General features: G+C 39.9%; 1 protein-coding gene across 2 annotated transcripts; it reads left to right on the top strand.

Annotated features, from left to right (window-relative positions):
• Positions 1 to 1,840: 1,840 nt before the first annotated feature.
• LOC115107297 (transcription cofactor vestigial-like protein 2) lies at positions 1,841 to 7,103 on the top strand. 2 transcript variants are annotated; one of them, XM_029630689.2, is made up of 4 exons: positions 1,841 to 2,196; positions 3,588 to 3,858; positions 4,674 to 5,156; positions 5,761 to 7,103. In XM_029630689.2, the coding sequence occupies exons 1-4, from the start codon at positions 2,110 to 2,112 to the stop codon at positions 5,799 to 5,801; spliced, it is 882 nt and encodes a 293-aa protein (XP_029486549.1). In that variant the 5' UTR covers positions 1,841 to 2,109; the 3' UTR covers positions 5,802 to 7,103. The 2 variants fall into 2 exon arrangements, with proteins under 2 accessions (XP_029486549.1, XP_029486548.1); XM_029630688.2 differs by having other exon boundaries at positions 1,843 to 2,196; positions 5,618 to 7,103.
• Positions 7,104 to 17,984: the final 10,881 nt, after the last annotated feature.

The following is a 17,984-nucleotide window of genomic DNA, read 5'->3' as shown; positions in this document are numbered from 1 at the left end:
TAAAAGGTTTGTCTCCCTTCAATTGTTGAAACATTTAAAGAAATACAGTGAGCTCCAAAAGTATTGGGACAGTGACAATTTGTTGTTATTGTCTTGGGCCTGTACTCCAGAACTTTGGATTTGAACCGTTTAGAAATTACACCATTTTTGTGCATAATCCCCCAATTTTTATTGTGTCATTTTGGAGTAATTTTTATTGTAAATATGAATAAAAATATGTGTCTAAACACTTCTACATTAATGTGGATGCTTCCATAATTACAGATAGTCCTGAATTAATCTTGAATAATTATGAGTGAGAAAGTTACAGATGCACAAATATCATACGCCCAAGACATGCTAACCTCTCACCATTACATTAACAAGGGATGTTAGCATTTTTTGGGGGGTATGATATTTGTGCATCTGTAACTCATCATTATTTACGATTCATTCAGGACATAATCATGGTCGCATCCACATGTATTAGAAACATATTCTATTATTATTTACCATAAGTGACCATTCATTTCTATTGGGCACAAAATCATTTGAAACACAACTAAAACAAACAGCATCCAACAAGTTTGTAGAGTCAAAAGCTTGATGTAATCATTGCATGCTAGGAATATGGGACCAGATACTAAACTTTGGACTAATTTAATACACATATTTGTCCCAATACTTTTGGTCCCCTAAAACGATGTAAAAAAAGTGCTATAATTTCTCAACGGTTCACCATGAATGAAAATACCCTCAAATTAAAGCTGACAGTCTGCACTTTAACCTCATAGTCATTGTTTCAAATCCAAAGTTCTGGAGTACAGAGACAAAACAAACAAACTGGAGCTCACTATATTTATGGTGGAAAAACCATTTGTCTAAGCCCACAATGACCATGAAAGCAGAGAGAGTCTTTGGATATGAATAGTCATTACCTGTCTCACTTTGTTCACAATAGACTAGAGCAACATTTTTGTAATGTTAATACCTTCATTCCAGTTCCATTATTGTTTGTTGTGAAATGATTATTATTATCATTCAAACTCTAGGTAATCCGTTCTGACCCCGACAAACTATTTAACCTCTGACCTTGGAATCTGACAGGCCACTGAAGGATTGTGACACTCTGTACTGTGTGGGGCTGGAGACCTGCATTCCTCTCATTCATTTATTTGAACTGTTTACATAGACAATTAACACCAACAACGTTGTAACTATGTTACATTCCTTATGTTGACATTTCTGACTCGTAATTGTACTCATTTGGGGGAAATGTGTATGAATAAATGTATTGTTCCAATGAATATATTATTTTGACAGCCGTACAGGCTGCATGTACTGCCTGATATAACTTACACTGAGGGATTCTTTTAAAAGCCTCCATTGCAAAGGATATAACACGGTCTTATTAATAGGTCTTACCACAGAGCCATGAACGTTATGCGACAGATCCATGGGTTTCTATCCTGACCCATCAAACTATAAAAGTATTAGAATATCATTTAAAAAAAGTTTTATTCACAATATTTTGTATCATACTCTCTCATTTGTGGCAACCAGTGACTGGCCTTATGTAAAGACAATATAAATGAGCTACAAATATAATACACATATGTGTGGGAAATTAGCGTGTTGGCATGTAAATATAGATTAAATGCAAGTAACAAGCAGGTGCGTATCAAATGAATTCATTCCAGGTAACAGTCGATATCAGTAAACATTTAACTTGTTACTAAGCTCTCCACTAAGTGGCCTACCCTATTTGGCAGAGCTCCATTGTATTTCATTTAGCATCTCGCATCTCATGACAGTAATGAAATGTTCATTGCAGACTTTCAGAAGACATAATACACCAGCTTGTGAAGTGCTTTTGCTCCCTCATTGGTCAGATGCAGGCTCGTCCAGAGACACTTGAAAACCGCTGGCTGTGGAACGTCTTTACTTTCCCCCGCCACGCGTTCCCTGTCGCACTGACGTAGCGTTAAGAAGGCAGGACGCGCAGCGCGATTGGGATAGAAATGCAGCTCTCCAACGTCCCAGGTTAATCTCTCTCCGTTTAGGAAATTACATCCCTACAATCTGCTTATTCTGTCAAGTTATTACCCGTGAGAATTCGCTTTTTTCGCCATGAGCTGCTTGGATGTTATGTATCAAGTGTATGGTCCACCACCTCAGCCTTATTTTTCCGCAGCGTATAGCCCATATCATCACCAGGTATGTTATTTCTTGTGTTGTTTCGCTTCTTGGCATATTTAGTGCACGGAAACTTTTGTAAAACTTGTGTGGAATAAAACTTTCATCGCGCATTATGGCGCATCATTAGGTCTCTCTAGGCAACTGTATTTTGGCAATGGTCACTTTAAAAATGATTCTGCATGACAGCCGTCGGTCAATTGGGAACCAATAGTCCCTTCCGACAGTTATCTATTTAATAATAATGTATTAGCCTATTGACAATGCTAGGCCAACTTTGGATTGTTATTGATGATTCATTAATGAATAATGATAGCCATACCTCCTTATATTGTTGTTGACTATATCGAATCTGCGTGATAATATTTTTAGTTTATGTAAGTATTTATAGGTGTTTTAAACCAACTTATTTTTCAAGTGTTTATAGAAATGTTCTCTGTCTTGCTAAATCGAATCGCTCAGGCTAGGCTACTGAATTTGTTGTGTCTGTATTCTATTGCTATTTAGGATATTTTGCTATGTGTAAGTTAGGACTATTCGTAATGTCGGCTACGTTGAAATAGCCAAGGCCTTTATTAACCAATCAAAGCAAAATGATGATGGGTCATTAATAGATTGTGGGCTTCGTTAACACTTTTATTAACCGTTCGTCAAGTCGAAGTTGGATGCAATTTAGGATTCTTTACATTCACAACAATTATTTTGTTACCGCGTAACATTTTTCATAACTTGGAATGAGCAAGGGCAGTTGAAAATTGAATAAACGGTGCTCTGGTAACGATTTCGTTTAAGCTTATCCGGTGATTACTGTAAGTTAAGATATTGCTTGTGCGTGCACAAGAACCAGTTCGGCCTATATGGACCATTCGTTTTCCAGACGTGCATTGGTGCTACGGCCCTTTAAATGTTTGCAACTTTCTTAAAACCTCTCATAGTCAATACACAAATGCAGATCTTCGTTTGCACGGAGAGCTGGTTTTCATATTTCAAATAGGTCTAACGTTTTCTTTAAATTGAGTGAGTATGCACAGAGAGAATGGAATAATGGCATTAATTAAAAACTCTCCAATGTCCATAATTAACAAATGAACTGAGTTGCGATATGTTCAGGAATTTAAATGCAATAACTTTGTTCTTGAATCCAACCACTGCCTCATCTAAAACAAGTTTGAATAGGCCTATGAATGAGGAGAGGACCATGCGTTTATTTTTAATATACCACACACAGAGGCCACAATATAATGCGCAACTGTTGGACAATAATGAAAAGCGCAAAAATGTCACACGTGGTCACCCAAATGTGCAGATGAAATTCAAGTAGATCATTTGTAACTTGATGCCTTGATAGGAATTCATATCTAATACATGTCAAGGCTATTACATTCTGACGTTTTTTTTATCGGATGTTTCAGAAATTGGCATTTTATTCCAAAATGCAAGAAGCGCAAGAGAGCATCAGCGGGGGCAGCTCGTTCTCGAACCTCGCGGGTCCGACGATAAAGGAGGAGGACTGCGCGCGCGAGAAAGATCACCCTCCGGAGGCCGAGTACCTGAACTCGCGGTGCGTGCTCTTCACCTACTTCCAGGGGGACATCAGCTCAGTGGTGGACGAGCACTTCAGCCGGGCCCTCAACCAGCCCACCAGCTACGTCCCCGGGTCGGTCAGCAACAAGTCCGCAAGAGGTAGACCTACATCCACCTCTCGGAGAGGTGCCGATCACAGAACCACTCCAAACACCTGTTCGCGCGCGGGGTTTCATTTCACCTCAAAACCGGTGTATTTAGGCTACATAGAAGATAAAGGAAACGTTTTCATAAATATTTGCATTCATTTGGCAAGTAGGCCTAGGTCTTGCATGCAAGTGAGTTCTTGGTTTTTGGTATATCATTGTGTTCACATCCTACTAAAATAAACTGCATTTTAAAAGTTTGGATTTTATAACAAATCAATGAATCCCATGTTTTGCTCCCATTGTTTCAGTTGGCAGTCATTCACTCTCATTTGTGTTTGATCAAAGTTACAAAGGAATCAGAAAGTCAAACCAAATTGATGGGCATGATGAATTGCTGTAAATAAAGCAGTTGAAAATATAATAATGTGGGTTCTGTGGAATTTAGGGCTCAGACTTGTTCACTATATTGTAGGGGAACCTGTAGTGAGAGTTTAGTATAATTTTTCTGTTGCATGTTACTTCCTTAATCAACAAAAATGTAATTCTATGACTAATATTACACAGCCAAACATTCTCCAATTTTGATCAACCATCAGAAATGATGGACAACAACAACGATATTCATCCATGCATCTTTTTCCCATCATGTTCTCCTGTATTTCATCCCTACAACTGAACTGATCATTGAGTGATCAGTCTTTAAGCTCTGCTATTCTACCACATCCTCAGAACAGGCTTATCGATCCTCATCCACAGATACATTCATAGTCTTTACCACTTAATTGATCTGTGATTGAGCATTTCAGTGTGTCTGTGGTTTCCTAGATGGACCATTCCCGATGAGCCAGAGGAGTTTCCCTCCGTCCTTCTGGAACAGTGCGTACCAGCCCTCCTCCATGAGCAGTGCCTTAGGAGCCTCCCACTCAGAGATACCCTTCACTGGGGACCCTTACTCCTCTGCCTCCCTACATAGTCACCTCCACCATGCTACCCCAGAGCCCTGGCACCACTCACACCACCACCACCACCACCACCCCTACTCACTTGGCGGGGCCATCGGCACCCAGGGCTCCACCTACCCTCGACCCAGCATGCACGAGGTGTATGGCACGCACTTTGACCCCCGCTACAGTTCTCTGCTGGTGCCCTCCGTCCGGCCGCACCGGCTCCCTCCATCCACTGTCCAAGGGCCGAGCGCCTCAACATGTGACATTGGGAAGAGTGAGCCAACCAGCTCGGCCTGGACCGGGACCTTCACCGGGGCAGGGGCAGACATCAGCCAGAGCATCGGCCTCAATGTAGACGCAGGTAATAATAGCAATAACAAGAAAAACACACACTTCGTAAAGGAGTAGTGGTTCCAAGGGCACTTCAGAATAGTCTTCATTATTTGATTGTCCCCAAACATGCGTGACTACTATTGTGGGCTCTACAATTCATTTAAGATAGAAGTTAAGAAACGTTGCGACGCCTTACACCAGGGTTATCCTTACATTCATAACACAATGTAGGGTTTCTTTCTTCCTGGGAAAACTGTTGTCTTTTCAAGGCCACTCTCCAACACTAAGAAAGACCATGTCTCTGTGTTTTAACAGGTTGAGTTCTCTGTCTCTGCTTTCTCCTGAGAGGCAAAATGTTTTTGTTTTTTTACACTTTTCTGCTTCAAGGCTTCCTGCTTCTACCTTTAAGCCATTTGATCTCCCTCTTCCTAATTGTCTTCTCTTGCCCTCCCTTCTCTTTTCTCTTTTTTCTCTTTCCTGTCCTCTCAGGTCTGCAGGCCCAGGATAAGAGCAAGGACTTGTACTGGTTTTAAAGCTCTGCTGCCCTCCAGGCCCGAGCTGGCCTCTGTGTTTCTCTGCACTGTGTGATATTGACAGACATTTTCTGTAACAGATTCTAATCTCACTTGCAGCTCGACGCTACACCCTCTGTGGCGGAAACATCCTCAGCTGAAATTACGCCATTGTGGATACCATTTGCTGGAAATGCAGTGGACAAGGGAGAGAATCTAAAACTGAGTCTCTCCTACTTAAGAGAAAGGAGGGCAGGACTTGCTGGACAGCATGCCAGAAATACTAAGTGGTGTGACTGACAACTTTTATCTGGCCAAGACTGAACGCATTCAACTCCTCCAAAGAGGACAGTTGTTGAAAAATAAAACAAATATGGTGAATGTGTGAAACTGGAACATCAAAAATGAGATTTGACAAGAGCATAGTCAGAGACTGGACAAACACTATTTGCCATTGTTATTTTTCTATCTGTGAAAGGAGAGGAGCAAGAGAGAGGAGCATTCTCTAACATGACTGAAGTGAGCACTGGCTATTTGAAGCCACTCGACTCTATCTATATTGCTCCCCAGCAGCTGTCAACGACAACTGTTTCAGAACTCAATGGACACACACAATGGTAGTGTCACTGCACAGTGTTTGACGGGGGCTCCGGACTTCATAAGAGGAGCATTTTGTCAAATCTGGACCCCGACCCACAGGGAACAACTGGTTTGACTGGTGATTTTGAGGGGGAAGGGTGGACAGGTGGTAGCAGAAGTGGACACACACAACTGTGCTATGTATGTATGTCTGTGTGCGATCTATGGGCAGCTCTATACATGTGTAGGATCTTAATTTGATCACCCTGTTGCAGGATAACTTTTTTCTAACTTGTAGCGTATTTGAAGTTTAAAAAGGCTTCTGAAATTTGAAATTTACACTTTGAAATTTCAGAGTTGATTTTCCCTTATGAAAAATGTATCAATCCCTACACTAATGTCCATTAATTATAATCCATATAATAATTCACATTTCGTGTTGCTGCAGGATTATTTTCCTGCTTTACCAATTCTGGCTCAAATTAAGATCCTACATCTGTGATAATGTTGTATTTAAGATTTGGATCTTTATAAACTTATTCCTCATTGTTTTTCAGTCATCCCAGGTATTTTGCAAAGTCAAACGATTACCCATTGAATATTGTATTGTGAATATATTAATATATTGCCTTTTAAAGTATTTTTTCTTGATACAGTTCGGATGTAATGTCAATGTGTTGCCTGTAACTATAAAGCAACGGCACAATGTGATTAAAACGCAACTATAGCCTCTGATTGTTTAGGCGAACATGTACAGGGCAGATATGGGTGATCTTTAGAAAATACCATTTCATAGACAGTCCGATTGAAAACTATTATGTTTGATGATGTGTCAGTCTATTATTCTGGTTAATTTCTTCAATGATATTATATTGTACAACATCCATATCTTCCAGTCATCTGTAAGCACAACTTAAGTGTTACATTTTTACCCTCCACTAATGCATTGTCAGTGTACTGGGGTTCACATTCATCTTATTTTCTTTCTCCCCTCTTAACCTTTTACTGCAGTGGGCTAAATCAGGGTCACACAGAGTGTTTCTTGGTAGTCTTCAACAAATCTACTTTGAAACAAAAGTACACACCTCACACACACGGTTATGGGCTTAAAAAAGAAGACACCTGTACCATGTCAGATCTAGGTTTGAAATGCATTCCAATTTGAGTTTATATCCTAATCCTTATTCACTTTATATACATCACAGAAAACTGAAATATAACAAAACGGTTTGACATAGAAACACAAGATTTTCATAGTAAAAAAAACAACCTTTATTAATGAGAACATTATAACAAATATCAATAACGTTCCACCCATGAGGCCAAAGAGTGCGCTTTTGGCCATTGACTGCAGGAAAGGGCTACATCATTCTCTTGTAGATATTGTCAATGCTAATGCTTCAACTTTTCAGTGTGAAGACACCCTGTATGTCTAAAGGGAATTCAATACCGTACACCAGCAAAGGTGTATGAAGTATTTGTACAGAGTAGTATTCAGAAAGTTCTTTACAGGGAGATAGCAGCTATGCACATTCAACTGAGATGTTCTTGAGAAGAGACCATGGATATTTCTTACACTATACTCAACACCACTACTATTTTCTTTATTTTTCTCCATGAGGTCATAGGTTATATACAAACAGGCCACAAATAACACGTAACTTACATATCAGACGGAGAAAAAAAATAGGGGTTGAGAAAGAAAAATCTTACAACAAAAGTCCAAATAAAAGAGTGATGATGCCGCCATATGTTTCCTCTCTCAGATGGTCATTTTGATTGTGTTTCAGTTTAGCACTGGACAGCTGTAGATTCATAGCAGCTTCTGACAAAAGTGATGAAAGACAAGCGAGGGGTGGTGGGTCTCTCTCCCTTCCCAGAGAGCCACTAACAAAGGACTCTTTTCAGAGAGATTATTTTTCAGTAATCATGGAAGCGTTTTAGCAGTTAATGGGATAAAATAGGCTACATGCAGTGTTTGGGTCAATGAATTAGCCTACTGCATGTAGGCTAAGTGAAAAATGATTGATGAGATTTAAAACTATCAGTATGTAGGCTATGTGTTCTTATAACATAATTGTTATTGGTAGCTTACCATCAAAGTGTGGGCTATTCAGCATCATCTGGGCTATAGCCTACTATCATCAACTTGTCTAGGTGGCATGTAGGCAAAAAATAACATTGCATAATAGATTGGTGTGTAGCAGAGCTGCAGGAAGTACGGGTGCTGAGGGTGCTGCAGCACCCCCTGCAAAATCAAATGTAAAAAATACAAATATATAAATAAAACAAAATAGTATATGTATTAGCGGACTGATACAGCCATATGCAGCGCGGGAGAAATGTGCCCTCCCACCACCACAAAACATCTTCCCACGGCTATGGTGTGTAGGCAAAAACAGACCAGTAGCAGTTTAACTGTGCCACCCAGAACTGTCAGAAGTCTTGTTTCCAAGCCGTCGTCACGACGTGGGTAACTCTGACCAGCTGGTCCTCTGGAACATGCGATGGGACACACGATAGCCTTTCGTGTCGCTATTAGGAATATTTGTGAGGTTAGCATATAATCTAAAAGCAGGAACTCATAAAGTCTTGCTTGCTAATTAGAGATAGAGCGGAGCTGTCATTCATATTATCCTAAAAACACACAGACCCCCATTTCCTTATACGGACAGTGTGATCTGGGTCCAGTTGTCACTATGTGTGACCTTCAGCAGTGGCAGGACAATGATCTACACCAGATCAGTCAGGTCCAGTACAGCAGCCTATCACAAGACGTTTTGATCACTGTGTGTATAAATGACTTTAGGCTTCTTCTTTATGTGTTTTTAGGGGGTAGATTAGTTTTAATATTGCAGATTGATTGTGGCTTCCATCAATGTAATTGTCTGCATAATCTACAATCGCCCATATATATATGTATATATATATATTTTTAAATATATTTTCCTTTATTATTTTCCCCTAACCCTACCACCCCTCCCCTAACTGGCGTAAACTAATGGACAACAACACTTTGGCTTTTACTTCCGGCTTATACATATTATACATATTTTACGGACACAATCTATTTTACAATAGTTCTCTTTTGTTTGTTTTTAAGTCTCATCCTTCAGCTAACCCCAACCCCTCCCATCTATCTCTGAAGACCATCCAGTTTGATTTCTATTTGCCATATATTTTTAACTGTGATACTTTTGGATTCATTGCACCAATAGGCTATGCTATAGGCCTAAGCCCTATGTAAATTGATTTTTGTATATGGATAGACAGGCTATCATATTTCAGCATGCGTTCTCCAAGAAGAAAAAGTTCTTAAATTGGCCTTCTCGCTATGGTCTCATAAAAGTGGAAACCACACTGTGAACAGGTTACTTGTGTTTGCCAAGATAGAAGGTATCCATCAACACATACTATATCATTTTAGTGTGCTTAACATTACATTTCTCTCTGTATAGTTTGTCTCAACCATGCAAAAACATTCTCCACTTCTGTAAACCATTGGCACTATTTCAATTTGTTTGGTTAGAATATCATTACCCCTATCAGTATGCTCAAAATTAAAACGTGCATCTGATATATTCCACCCTGGAACGAGGCTTGCATTATAATATAACCTTAGAGAGTTGAAATATGATTGTTAACACATGCCAGGCTAAATGGCAGAAAGCATTGTGTTTTTTAATTTAGTCCATTAATTAATAACAGCCTGATCTCTCTCACACCCTCAGCTTCACCATCCCAAGCACTGGCTTGCTCTGCTCTCGTTGCCACAGTCTGTTCTCTCTGGGCAGCGTGCCACCTCTCAGATTAGCGTTCAGCCTTTTCTCCATCATAGTCATACAGAGTATAGGGCTTGTGGTGGGTCTATTGCTACGTAAACGCAAGACAGGATCACTTACATGAACCACCTGAGAGACTGGTAGTGTGCTACGTGCAGCCGTGTTGCAGTCATTTTCCAACTCTGTTCATCTTGATTTGAGAGGAGCCCTCATGACCCCTCATGACCCCCACTATATCATGTCATCTCTTTAGCCTCTGTTTCTTTTTTTGTCTCTTTCTTTATGGCTCAGGAATCCATCCTTGAATTCAGATGAATGGATGTAGGCTGTTTATGAAAGAAATAAAACATCAATGGTGGGCCCTTGTAATGCACTGACAGTAAACTATATAAATTAGTGGGCCATTAAAAAGGTCACAGGTCAATAGTTTGAAAAGACAACATGAGCAACTCCTACAGCATACAGTATGTCAATAATTCATAAGGTGTGCCCAATAATCTTTCCAACAATGAAGGCAGGATCTTTTAAAATGATTAGTACAGTATACAATCATCTGTGTCTATGAGCTTGCCTTTGTATTTAAACACTTTGATAATACAAATTCCTAGGGATCATGATATTGTAGAACGTTATTTGCTCATGAAATGAATTAACGTCGAGGGCCACATAAAACCTCCTGGCGGGGCTCTGTGATAGTATCACTGTTGTAATGCCTGCTACTTGGCCCTCTCACCACCATTGAACATAGGAATTGGATGTGGGAGTTTGTGTGATAATGCCTCTCCCTGGTTGTAGAGGAATGCCAACCACGCTAATGCTGAAGTTGTAGAGCAGCTCTATATGACATTCAGACCATGCACGTGTGCCACATGGCTTCCGATTCTCACACCATGGCCATTGGCATTTTTCACATTAGTCAACATAAGCACTACAAATGCATACTTGGAACCCTGTCCACACAGGAGCATCCTGCTGGTGATTTGGAGCAAACTGTTTTTAAAATGTGTTCTTAAGTGGATCATTTATCCAAGGATGCTATTGATTTGAATTTATTTCAAAGCCAGCAAAACAGAATACCCATCTATATACTACATAGCTAGAGTGACTCAACATCCACCAAGAGTATCTGTATTTCTTTAAGTTTGACCTCAGACTGACATTCCAGGTCTCAGGATGGACATAGGATGTTCCTGAACTAACAGCTGATATAAGACCATCCAAAGCATTTTAGTCAACTGGTCTGATGGGGACGTGTATTCTCCTCTAGGGTCTACTTTAGAATGGTTTATGACAACACATGGTGATAGGCACTGATACCATTTTGAACTCACAAAGATCTGCATGTCGTTAATCATGTAAAACATACAAGGGTCATTCCGCAAATTGAGTTCCATTCGGGTAGTAAAAAAATCAAGAAACACTGCTTACTGCTGCTCATGCTCCCAGGTGATTTTATTATTGCAGCGTTTCCACCGCTAGATCTCCATCAGGCTCCATATCCCAGATGGAGGTGGAAGGTCCTATATATAGGGGCAGTACTCAGTGACATCACTCCCTAAAACAGGATGTACAAATATATAACATAGGTTCTCAATATCAGCATTCAATGTATCAAAATATATGAGCATACATGAGGAATGTGATCAGTATTTTGGGTAGTGTAACTTGATGAAAAATGTATGTTTTATTTCACCCATTAAGTGCAAAATAAAGTAATAGGGTTGACTGTAACAGGGTTGACTGTAACAGGGTTGACACTAACAGGGTTGACCGTAACAGGGTTGAAGATGTCATCTTAAATCAGCCATAGGGATTGACGCATTAAGTTTTCCACCACAAAACAAAAAGACCAAAAAAAGGAGTAGGATCAGCTCACCTGCTTTTACACTATGATTGATGATTAGATGTTCAAATTATTTAAAAAGGAATAGTTTTCACCATATTAAAATTAGTGTTCAGTTCATGCAACAGAGTTGACCTTAAAACGAGGGACAGGTTTTTTTTAACCTTAATGAACCTAAATCACTAATAACATTAAATAAATATTAACACACACACAGACTAGATAAATCAACATCTGTGGGGAAGAAATGTCTACTTGTACTACTTTGACTTTGCACCAGTGCACATCCATCTCAGCACAATATCCTATTTCACTGCAGCGCTCACTGTTTACATGTTAACTGGGCTGGAACACTCTTAATAATGGAAATGAATCCTCATGTCTTGTTCTAAGAATGCCTCACATATCTAATATGCTTTGCTACAGTCCTCTGGATGGGAGAAAAAAGTCAGTGGTTACAAATGACTGACAAAATGACACTGGAAGGTTAAAAATCGTGTGCCATGAAAGAGGCCTCAAAGACAAATAGTTGACATGGGAGTATTTTTAAGCAATTTTGTGTGGAGCTCTGATGGACACAAGAGCCGTCTATAACAATGGATGGGGGACAGACAACGAAATCGTAGAAAAACACAATTTCACATCCAACTATCAAAGCAAAGTAAAAGCTTCAGAGTCGTGAACTTCAGCCACAAAAGGATTGACTTTCCACCTGCAGCCTGAGAAATCACTGGTTTTATTCCATAGCTGCATTTAGCTTTTTCCTCTCCATAGCCTGACACTTTAGCCAACAACAACTGTCACCTTCCCCCCTGGAGTGTGTACAGTGAGAGAGACCGTAACTGAATGTGAGTTTCCACACAAACACAGAGTTTCTCTGGAACTGGAGCCCCTTGGTGAAATACATGCATCAACAAAGTCATTGACAACCCACATTAACAAATCACAAATTGTATGATCTTGTTGTCAGAATCTGCAATTACTGACCAGAAATGTGGGACATTAAAAGAGAGATGAAAAAGGAGGTAGTATGGAAAAACAGCTGTGGTGGTCGCCGGCCAAGATTCCACTGTCAAAACTGTCCGTCGCTGAATAAAACAATTATTTTTGGAAAAAATACAGTAGGTGATTTTTATTGAGGTTTGTTTATGCCTATTTGGGGTAATTCACAACACGGTCATCTGTGAACTTGAAAATGCCAACAATGTATACAAAATACATGCCAAAATGAAGTAAATTTAGATCCATTACATGCTTTACATTTTCAGTAAACATGTTCAGCAGGCTTTTAGGTGTACCCATCTAGAGAGTCTGATTTACAGTATTAGAACAGATAGAAGAGCCATTCTCTATCAGAATCCCCTAGAGCAGGGTATTCACCTCTTACCCTACGAGGTCCGGAGCCTGCTGGTTTTCTGTTCTACCTAATAAGTAATTGCACACGCCTGGTGTCGCAGGTCTAAATCAGCCCCTGATTAGAGGGGAACAAATAAAAAAAGCAGTGGAACTGGCTTCTAGGTCCAGATTCGAGTTTGAGGGCTCGAGAGAGTAAATACATTTTCAGTTCACTGAATATTCCATAGTTAGCTGTTATGGGTAAGGCCTTGCATAAAAAATGAATTCCAAAAAACTCAAATGCAGTAAATGCATTATTTATTTTCATATACTTTCTTCTAGAGCTCAGATTGAATTCCCCTGCTTGGTGTGATTACTTCCCTTTTAAATGATATGTATACAGAGGACCACCTCCCAGTGGGATATAATTTGAGGCAGCATTTAAAGTGATGTGCCACACATTGAGCTCCAGGATTAAAGGACCACTTCATTCCTGCAAATTAAGACGGCAGATTGAGATGGAAAACTCTGATTTTCAGAGGGTAGCAGCTGGTTTCATAAATCATACTCATATGAGCGGAGGTGAGCTTAAACAGTTTGCTGCTCCTATTTCATACACCCCCTCAGTGCATTCTGACCACCTCTACTTACACTCACTGCCTCCAAGGACAGGGAATCACACACAACCAAACTAACACACATGTACCCGAGTTGCTCTGTTAGTGCCATCAAGCACAAGCAGGGCAGCAGTTCAGATGGCGTGAAAGGATCTACAGTGCCTTCAGAAAGTATTCACACCCCTTGACTTACACAATTTAGTTATGTTACTGAATTCAATTCAAAATGGATTATAAATGTATTGATTTTCTCTCACCCATTTACACACAATACACCATAATGATAAAGTGAAAACATGTTTTTAGACATTTTAGCAAATCTATTGAAAATTAAATACAGAAATAATCTAATTTACAGTGGCCTTAAGTACTTAAGTACAAATATTTAAGTACTACTTACGTATTTTTGACAACTTTGATTTTACTTCACTATATTCCTAAAGAAAATATGTACTTTTTACACCCATACATTTTCCCTGACACCCAAAAGTACTTGTTACATTTCGAATGCTCAGGCAGGACAATATCAATATAACACGTTGTAATCCCTACTGCCTCTGATCTGGTGGACTCCCTAAACACAAATACTGTATTTGTAAATGATGCCCAAGTGTTGGAGTGTGCCCGTCTGTCTGTAAATATATTTTAAAAAACTAGAAAATCATGCTGTCTGGTTTGCTTAATATAAGGAATTTACTTTTTAAAAGTACTTTTTAAAAGTACTTTTTACTTTTACTCAAGTATGACAATTGAGTACTTTTTCCACCACCGTACTTAAATGGATACTTCGGGATTTTGAGAATGAGGCCCTTTATCTACTTCCCCAGAGTCAGATGAACTTGTGGATACCGTTTTCATATGCACATTATTCTTTTTAAAATTATTCATGCTCTGTCAAATTGGTTGTTGATCATTGCCAGACAGCCATCCATTTTCAAGTCTTGCCGTAGATTTTCAAGCCGATTTAAGTCAAAACTGTAACTTGGCCACTCAAAAACATTCAATGTCGTTTGGCCTTGTGTTTTAGGTTATTGTCCTGCTGAAGGGTTTTTCCTATAGGATTTTGCCTGTGCTTAGCTTTATTCTGTTTCTTTTTATTAAAAAAAAACTCCCTAGTCCTTGCCGATGACAAGCATACCCATAACGTGATGCATCCACGACCATGCTTAAGATATGAAGAGAAGTACTCATGTGTTGTGTTGGATTTGTCCTTAACATAACACTTTGTATTCAGGACATGAAGTTAATTTCTTTGCCATATTTATAGCATTTTTACTTTAGTGCCTTATCGCAAACAGGATGCATGTTTTGGAATATTATCTTTCTGTACAGGCTTCCTTCTTTTCACTTGGTAATTTAGGTTAATTTTGTCGAGTAATTACAATGTTGTTGATCCATCCACAGTTTTCTGTTATCACAGCCATTAAACTCTGTAACTGTTTTAAAGTCACCATTGGCCCCAATTTCGTGGTATCCAATTAGTAGTTACAGTCTTGTCTCATCGCTGCAACTCCCGTACGGACTTGGGATAGGTAAAGGTCGAGAGCCGTGCGTCCTCCGAAACACAACCCAAAAAAGCAGCACTGCTTCTTGACACAATGCCCACTTAACCCGGGAGTCAGCCTCACCAATGTGTCGGAGGAAACACCGTACAGCTGGCGACCATATCAGCGTGCACTATGCACGCCCCGCCACAGGAGTCGCTAGAGCGCGATGGGACAAGAACATCCCTGCCGGCCACACCCTCCCTTAACCCGGACAACGCTGGGCCAATTGTGCGCCGCCCCATGGGTCTCCCGGTTGCGGCCGGCTGCAACAGAGCCTGGAATCTCTAGTGGCACAGCTAGTACTGCGATGCAGTGCCTTAGACCACAGCGCAGCTCGGGAGGCACTCGCTTTTTAAAATTTATTTTTTACCCATTTACCAATAGGTGCCCTTCTTTGCAAGGCATTGGAAAACCTCTCTGGTTTTTGTGGTTGAATCTGTGTTTGAAATTCATTGCTCGACTGAGGGACCTTACTGAGGGACCTTGAGGGACCTTACATTATATCTGTGGTGTACAGAGAGATAAGGTTTTCATTCAAAATCATGTTAAACACTATTATTGAACACAGAGAGTCCATGCAATTTACTATGTGACTTGTGAAACACATTTTTACTCCTGGATATATTGACTCAAGACATTTCAGCTTTTCAATTTTAATTAATTTGTTAAAAAAATGTAAGAACATAATTCCACTTTGACATTATGGGGTATTGTGTGTAGGCCAGTGATACAAAATCAAAATGTTTATCCATTTTAAATTCAGGCTGTAACACAACAAAATGTGGAAAATGTCAAGGGGTGTGAATACTTTCTGAAGGCACTGTAAGTGGATAAGCTGTGCCTGGTCAGCCAGCCTCGAAGATGGCTGGCACCTACAGTACACTCTTGGTCGGCCTGATTTACGAGACTCAGTGGCTCCATCCGTACAGTGTGCCGTGCTACAGGGGAACAGCAGCGTGGCCACCGGGTCCTCCGGACCAGCTGTTTCAGAAGCTCTCAGAGGCAGTGAAAGTTTGCCCTCTGGACAAGCTCCCTCTGCCAAAATGTCAGTGTCATATCGCATCGGCAGGATAAATTGTTCCCATCAATTGTAATCACTTTATTTTTAAGATGATGGACACTGCGTCTGAATCAGCCGCAAGATTCTTTGAACTGTGCGGTTTGTGATTAGTAGTATATCTCCCTTCTAAAAGAGGCAGACCCTGTCTGACAGACATGTTTTGACTGTGTATATAACTGTGGTCTTTGTTTGATTTTTTAAAGAGTTTTTTTGGCAAAGATTCTTTATATTTTACTGTAGTCTTTGTTTGATTAAAAAAACTTTAGATTTTGTTGTAGTTGTTTGATTTTTGAAATCGTTTTTTTAGTAAAGATTCTTTATATTTCAATATAGTCTGTTAGATTTTTAAACTATTTTCTTTGGTTAAAAATTCTTGATATGTCACTGCACGTTTGATTTTTTAAATCGTTTTTTTGGTAAAAGTTCTTGATATTTTACCTTAGTTTGAGTTAAAAAATAATAATTTACAATTCTTTTTTGTTGTTGTTAATTTCATGCAATTCTGCACATTTTGCCATGGGGCGTAGAGAAAATGTTGCAGTTTTAAAGGAAGTTGGCTGCATTTCTACACATTTTGCCATGAGGTGGAGAAAAGATTTTGCAATTGTATAGGAAATGTCTTTAAATTCTGCTCATTTTGCCATGGCGCGGAGAGAAAAATGTGCAATTTTACAGCTAATTTCCTGTAACTCTACACATATTGCCAGAGGGTAGAAATGTTAGCAGTTTTTAATATGATATTTGAGTGAGAGTGACTAACAAAATCAATAGGGGCACCCGGTCGGTAATTCGACCTTGATTACTACAAGTTTAGATAGCTGGCCGCTACCAATTCAAAGACATTTAGCTGACATGGGCTAATCGAGGGACTGTCAGTGGCTGACATAAGAGAAAAACTGCTCTTGCACAACCACATTTCAAAATTGCACCTTGTATTCTACTATTCTAACTCTCAACAGTAAGTTGAGACCCCGACTGAGTTCTTTAAAAAATCTTTGGTGATAAACTGCATGTGCAACAATTTACTTTGACCTGAATACATGAGGGGAGTGGAAAGTTGTCATAACACAGGAGCTCTCTGACATAGATACTGTATTTGAGAAACAACATGTTGTTTTCTGTTTGTTGCTGTAATGCACAAGAATCAAACAATGTGTTCACATGTGTGCATGTTGGTGTAGGTGTGAGGATCATAGGGGAACACAGAGAGAAAGAAGGGCCTCTCTCTCACACCTTTAGACCTGCGCTGTCTGTCCATGGTGGGTGAGGAATGTTGAGAGCCGGGGAGCTAGAGTGCTGGATCCCACACAATGCTAGGATTAAGTATCAGCTATTCCAAATGTCAACAATTCTTCACTCTCCAAAGCCACAGCACTTTTTCATGTCCCATGACCTCCGGACTTGCTGTGATAATGGTAAACAAACATGGTCTTACCTGGCCAGGTAACATAAAACCTTCCTGCTCTGGCACCCCGTAGAGCCCAGGTCCAAGCCCCCCTACCATTAGGGTTGTTCCCCAGGAGTGTGTGTGTGGAGGGGGGGGGCTTTGTGAAGAAATGAGAGGGTGCCTGGGGGAGGCAT

Source organism: Oncorhynchus nerka, linkage group LG24 (genome assembly GCF_034236695.1).
Source record: "Oncorhynchus nerka isolate Pitt River linkage group LG24, Oner_Uvic_2.0, whole genome shotgun sequence".
Classification (NCBI taxonomy): domain Eukaryota; kingdom Metazoa; phylum Chordata; class Actinopteri; order Salmoniformes; family Salmonidae; genus Oncorhynchus; species Oncorhynchus nerka.
This window is presented reverse-complemented; position numbering and strand designations above follow the sequence as displayed.

Coding starts and splice junctions, on each gene's coding strand:
- LOC115107297 (XM_029630688.2), top strand. CDS start 2,110: ATGAGCTGCTTGGATGTTATGTATCAAGTGTATGGTCCACCACCTCAG. Junction 2,197..3,587: donor ATAGCCCATATCATCACCAG/GTATGTTATTTC, acceptor CGGATGTTTCAG/AAATTGGCATTTTATTCCAA. Junction 5,157..5,617: donor CGGCCTCAATGTAGACGCAG/GTAATAATAGCA, acceptor CTGTCCTCTCAG/GTCTGCAGGCCCAGGATAAG.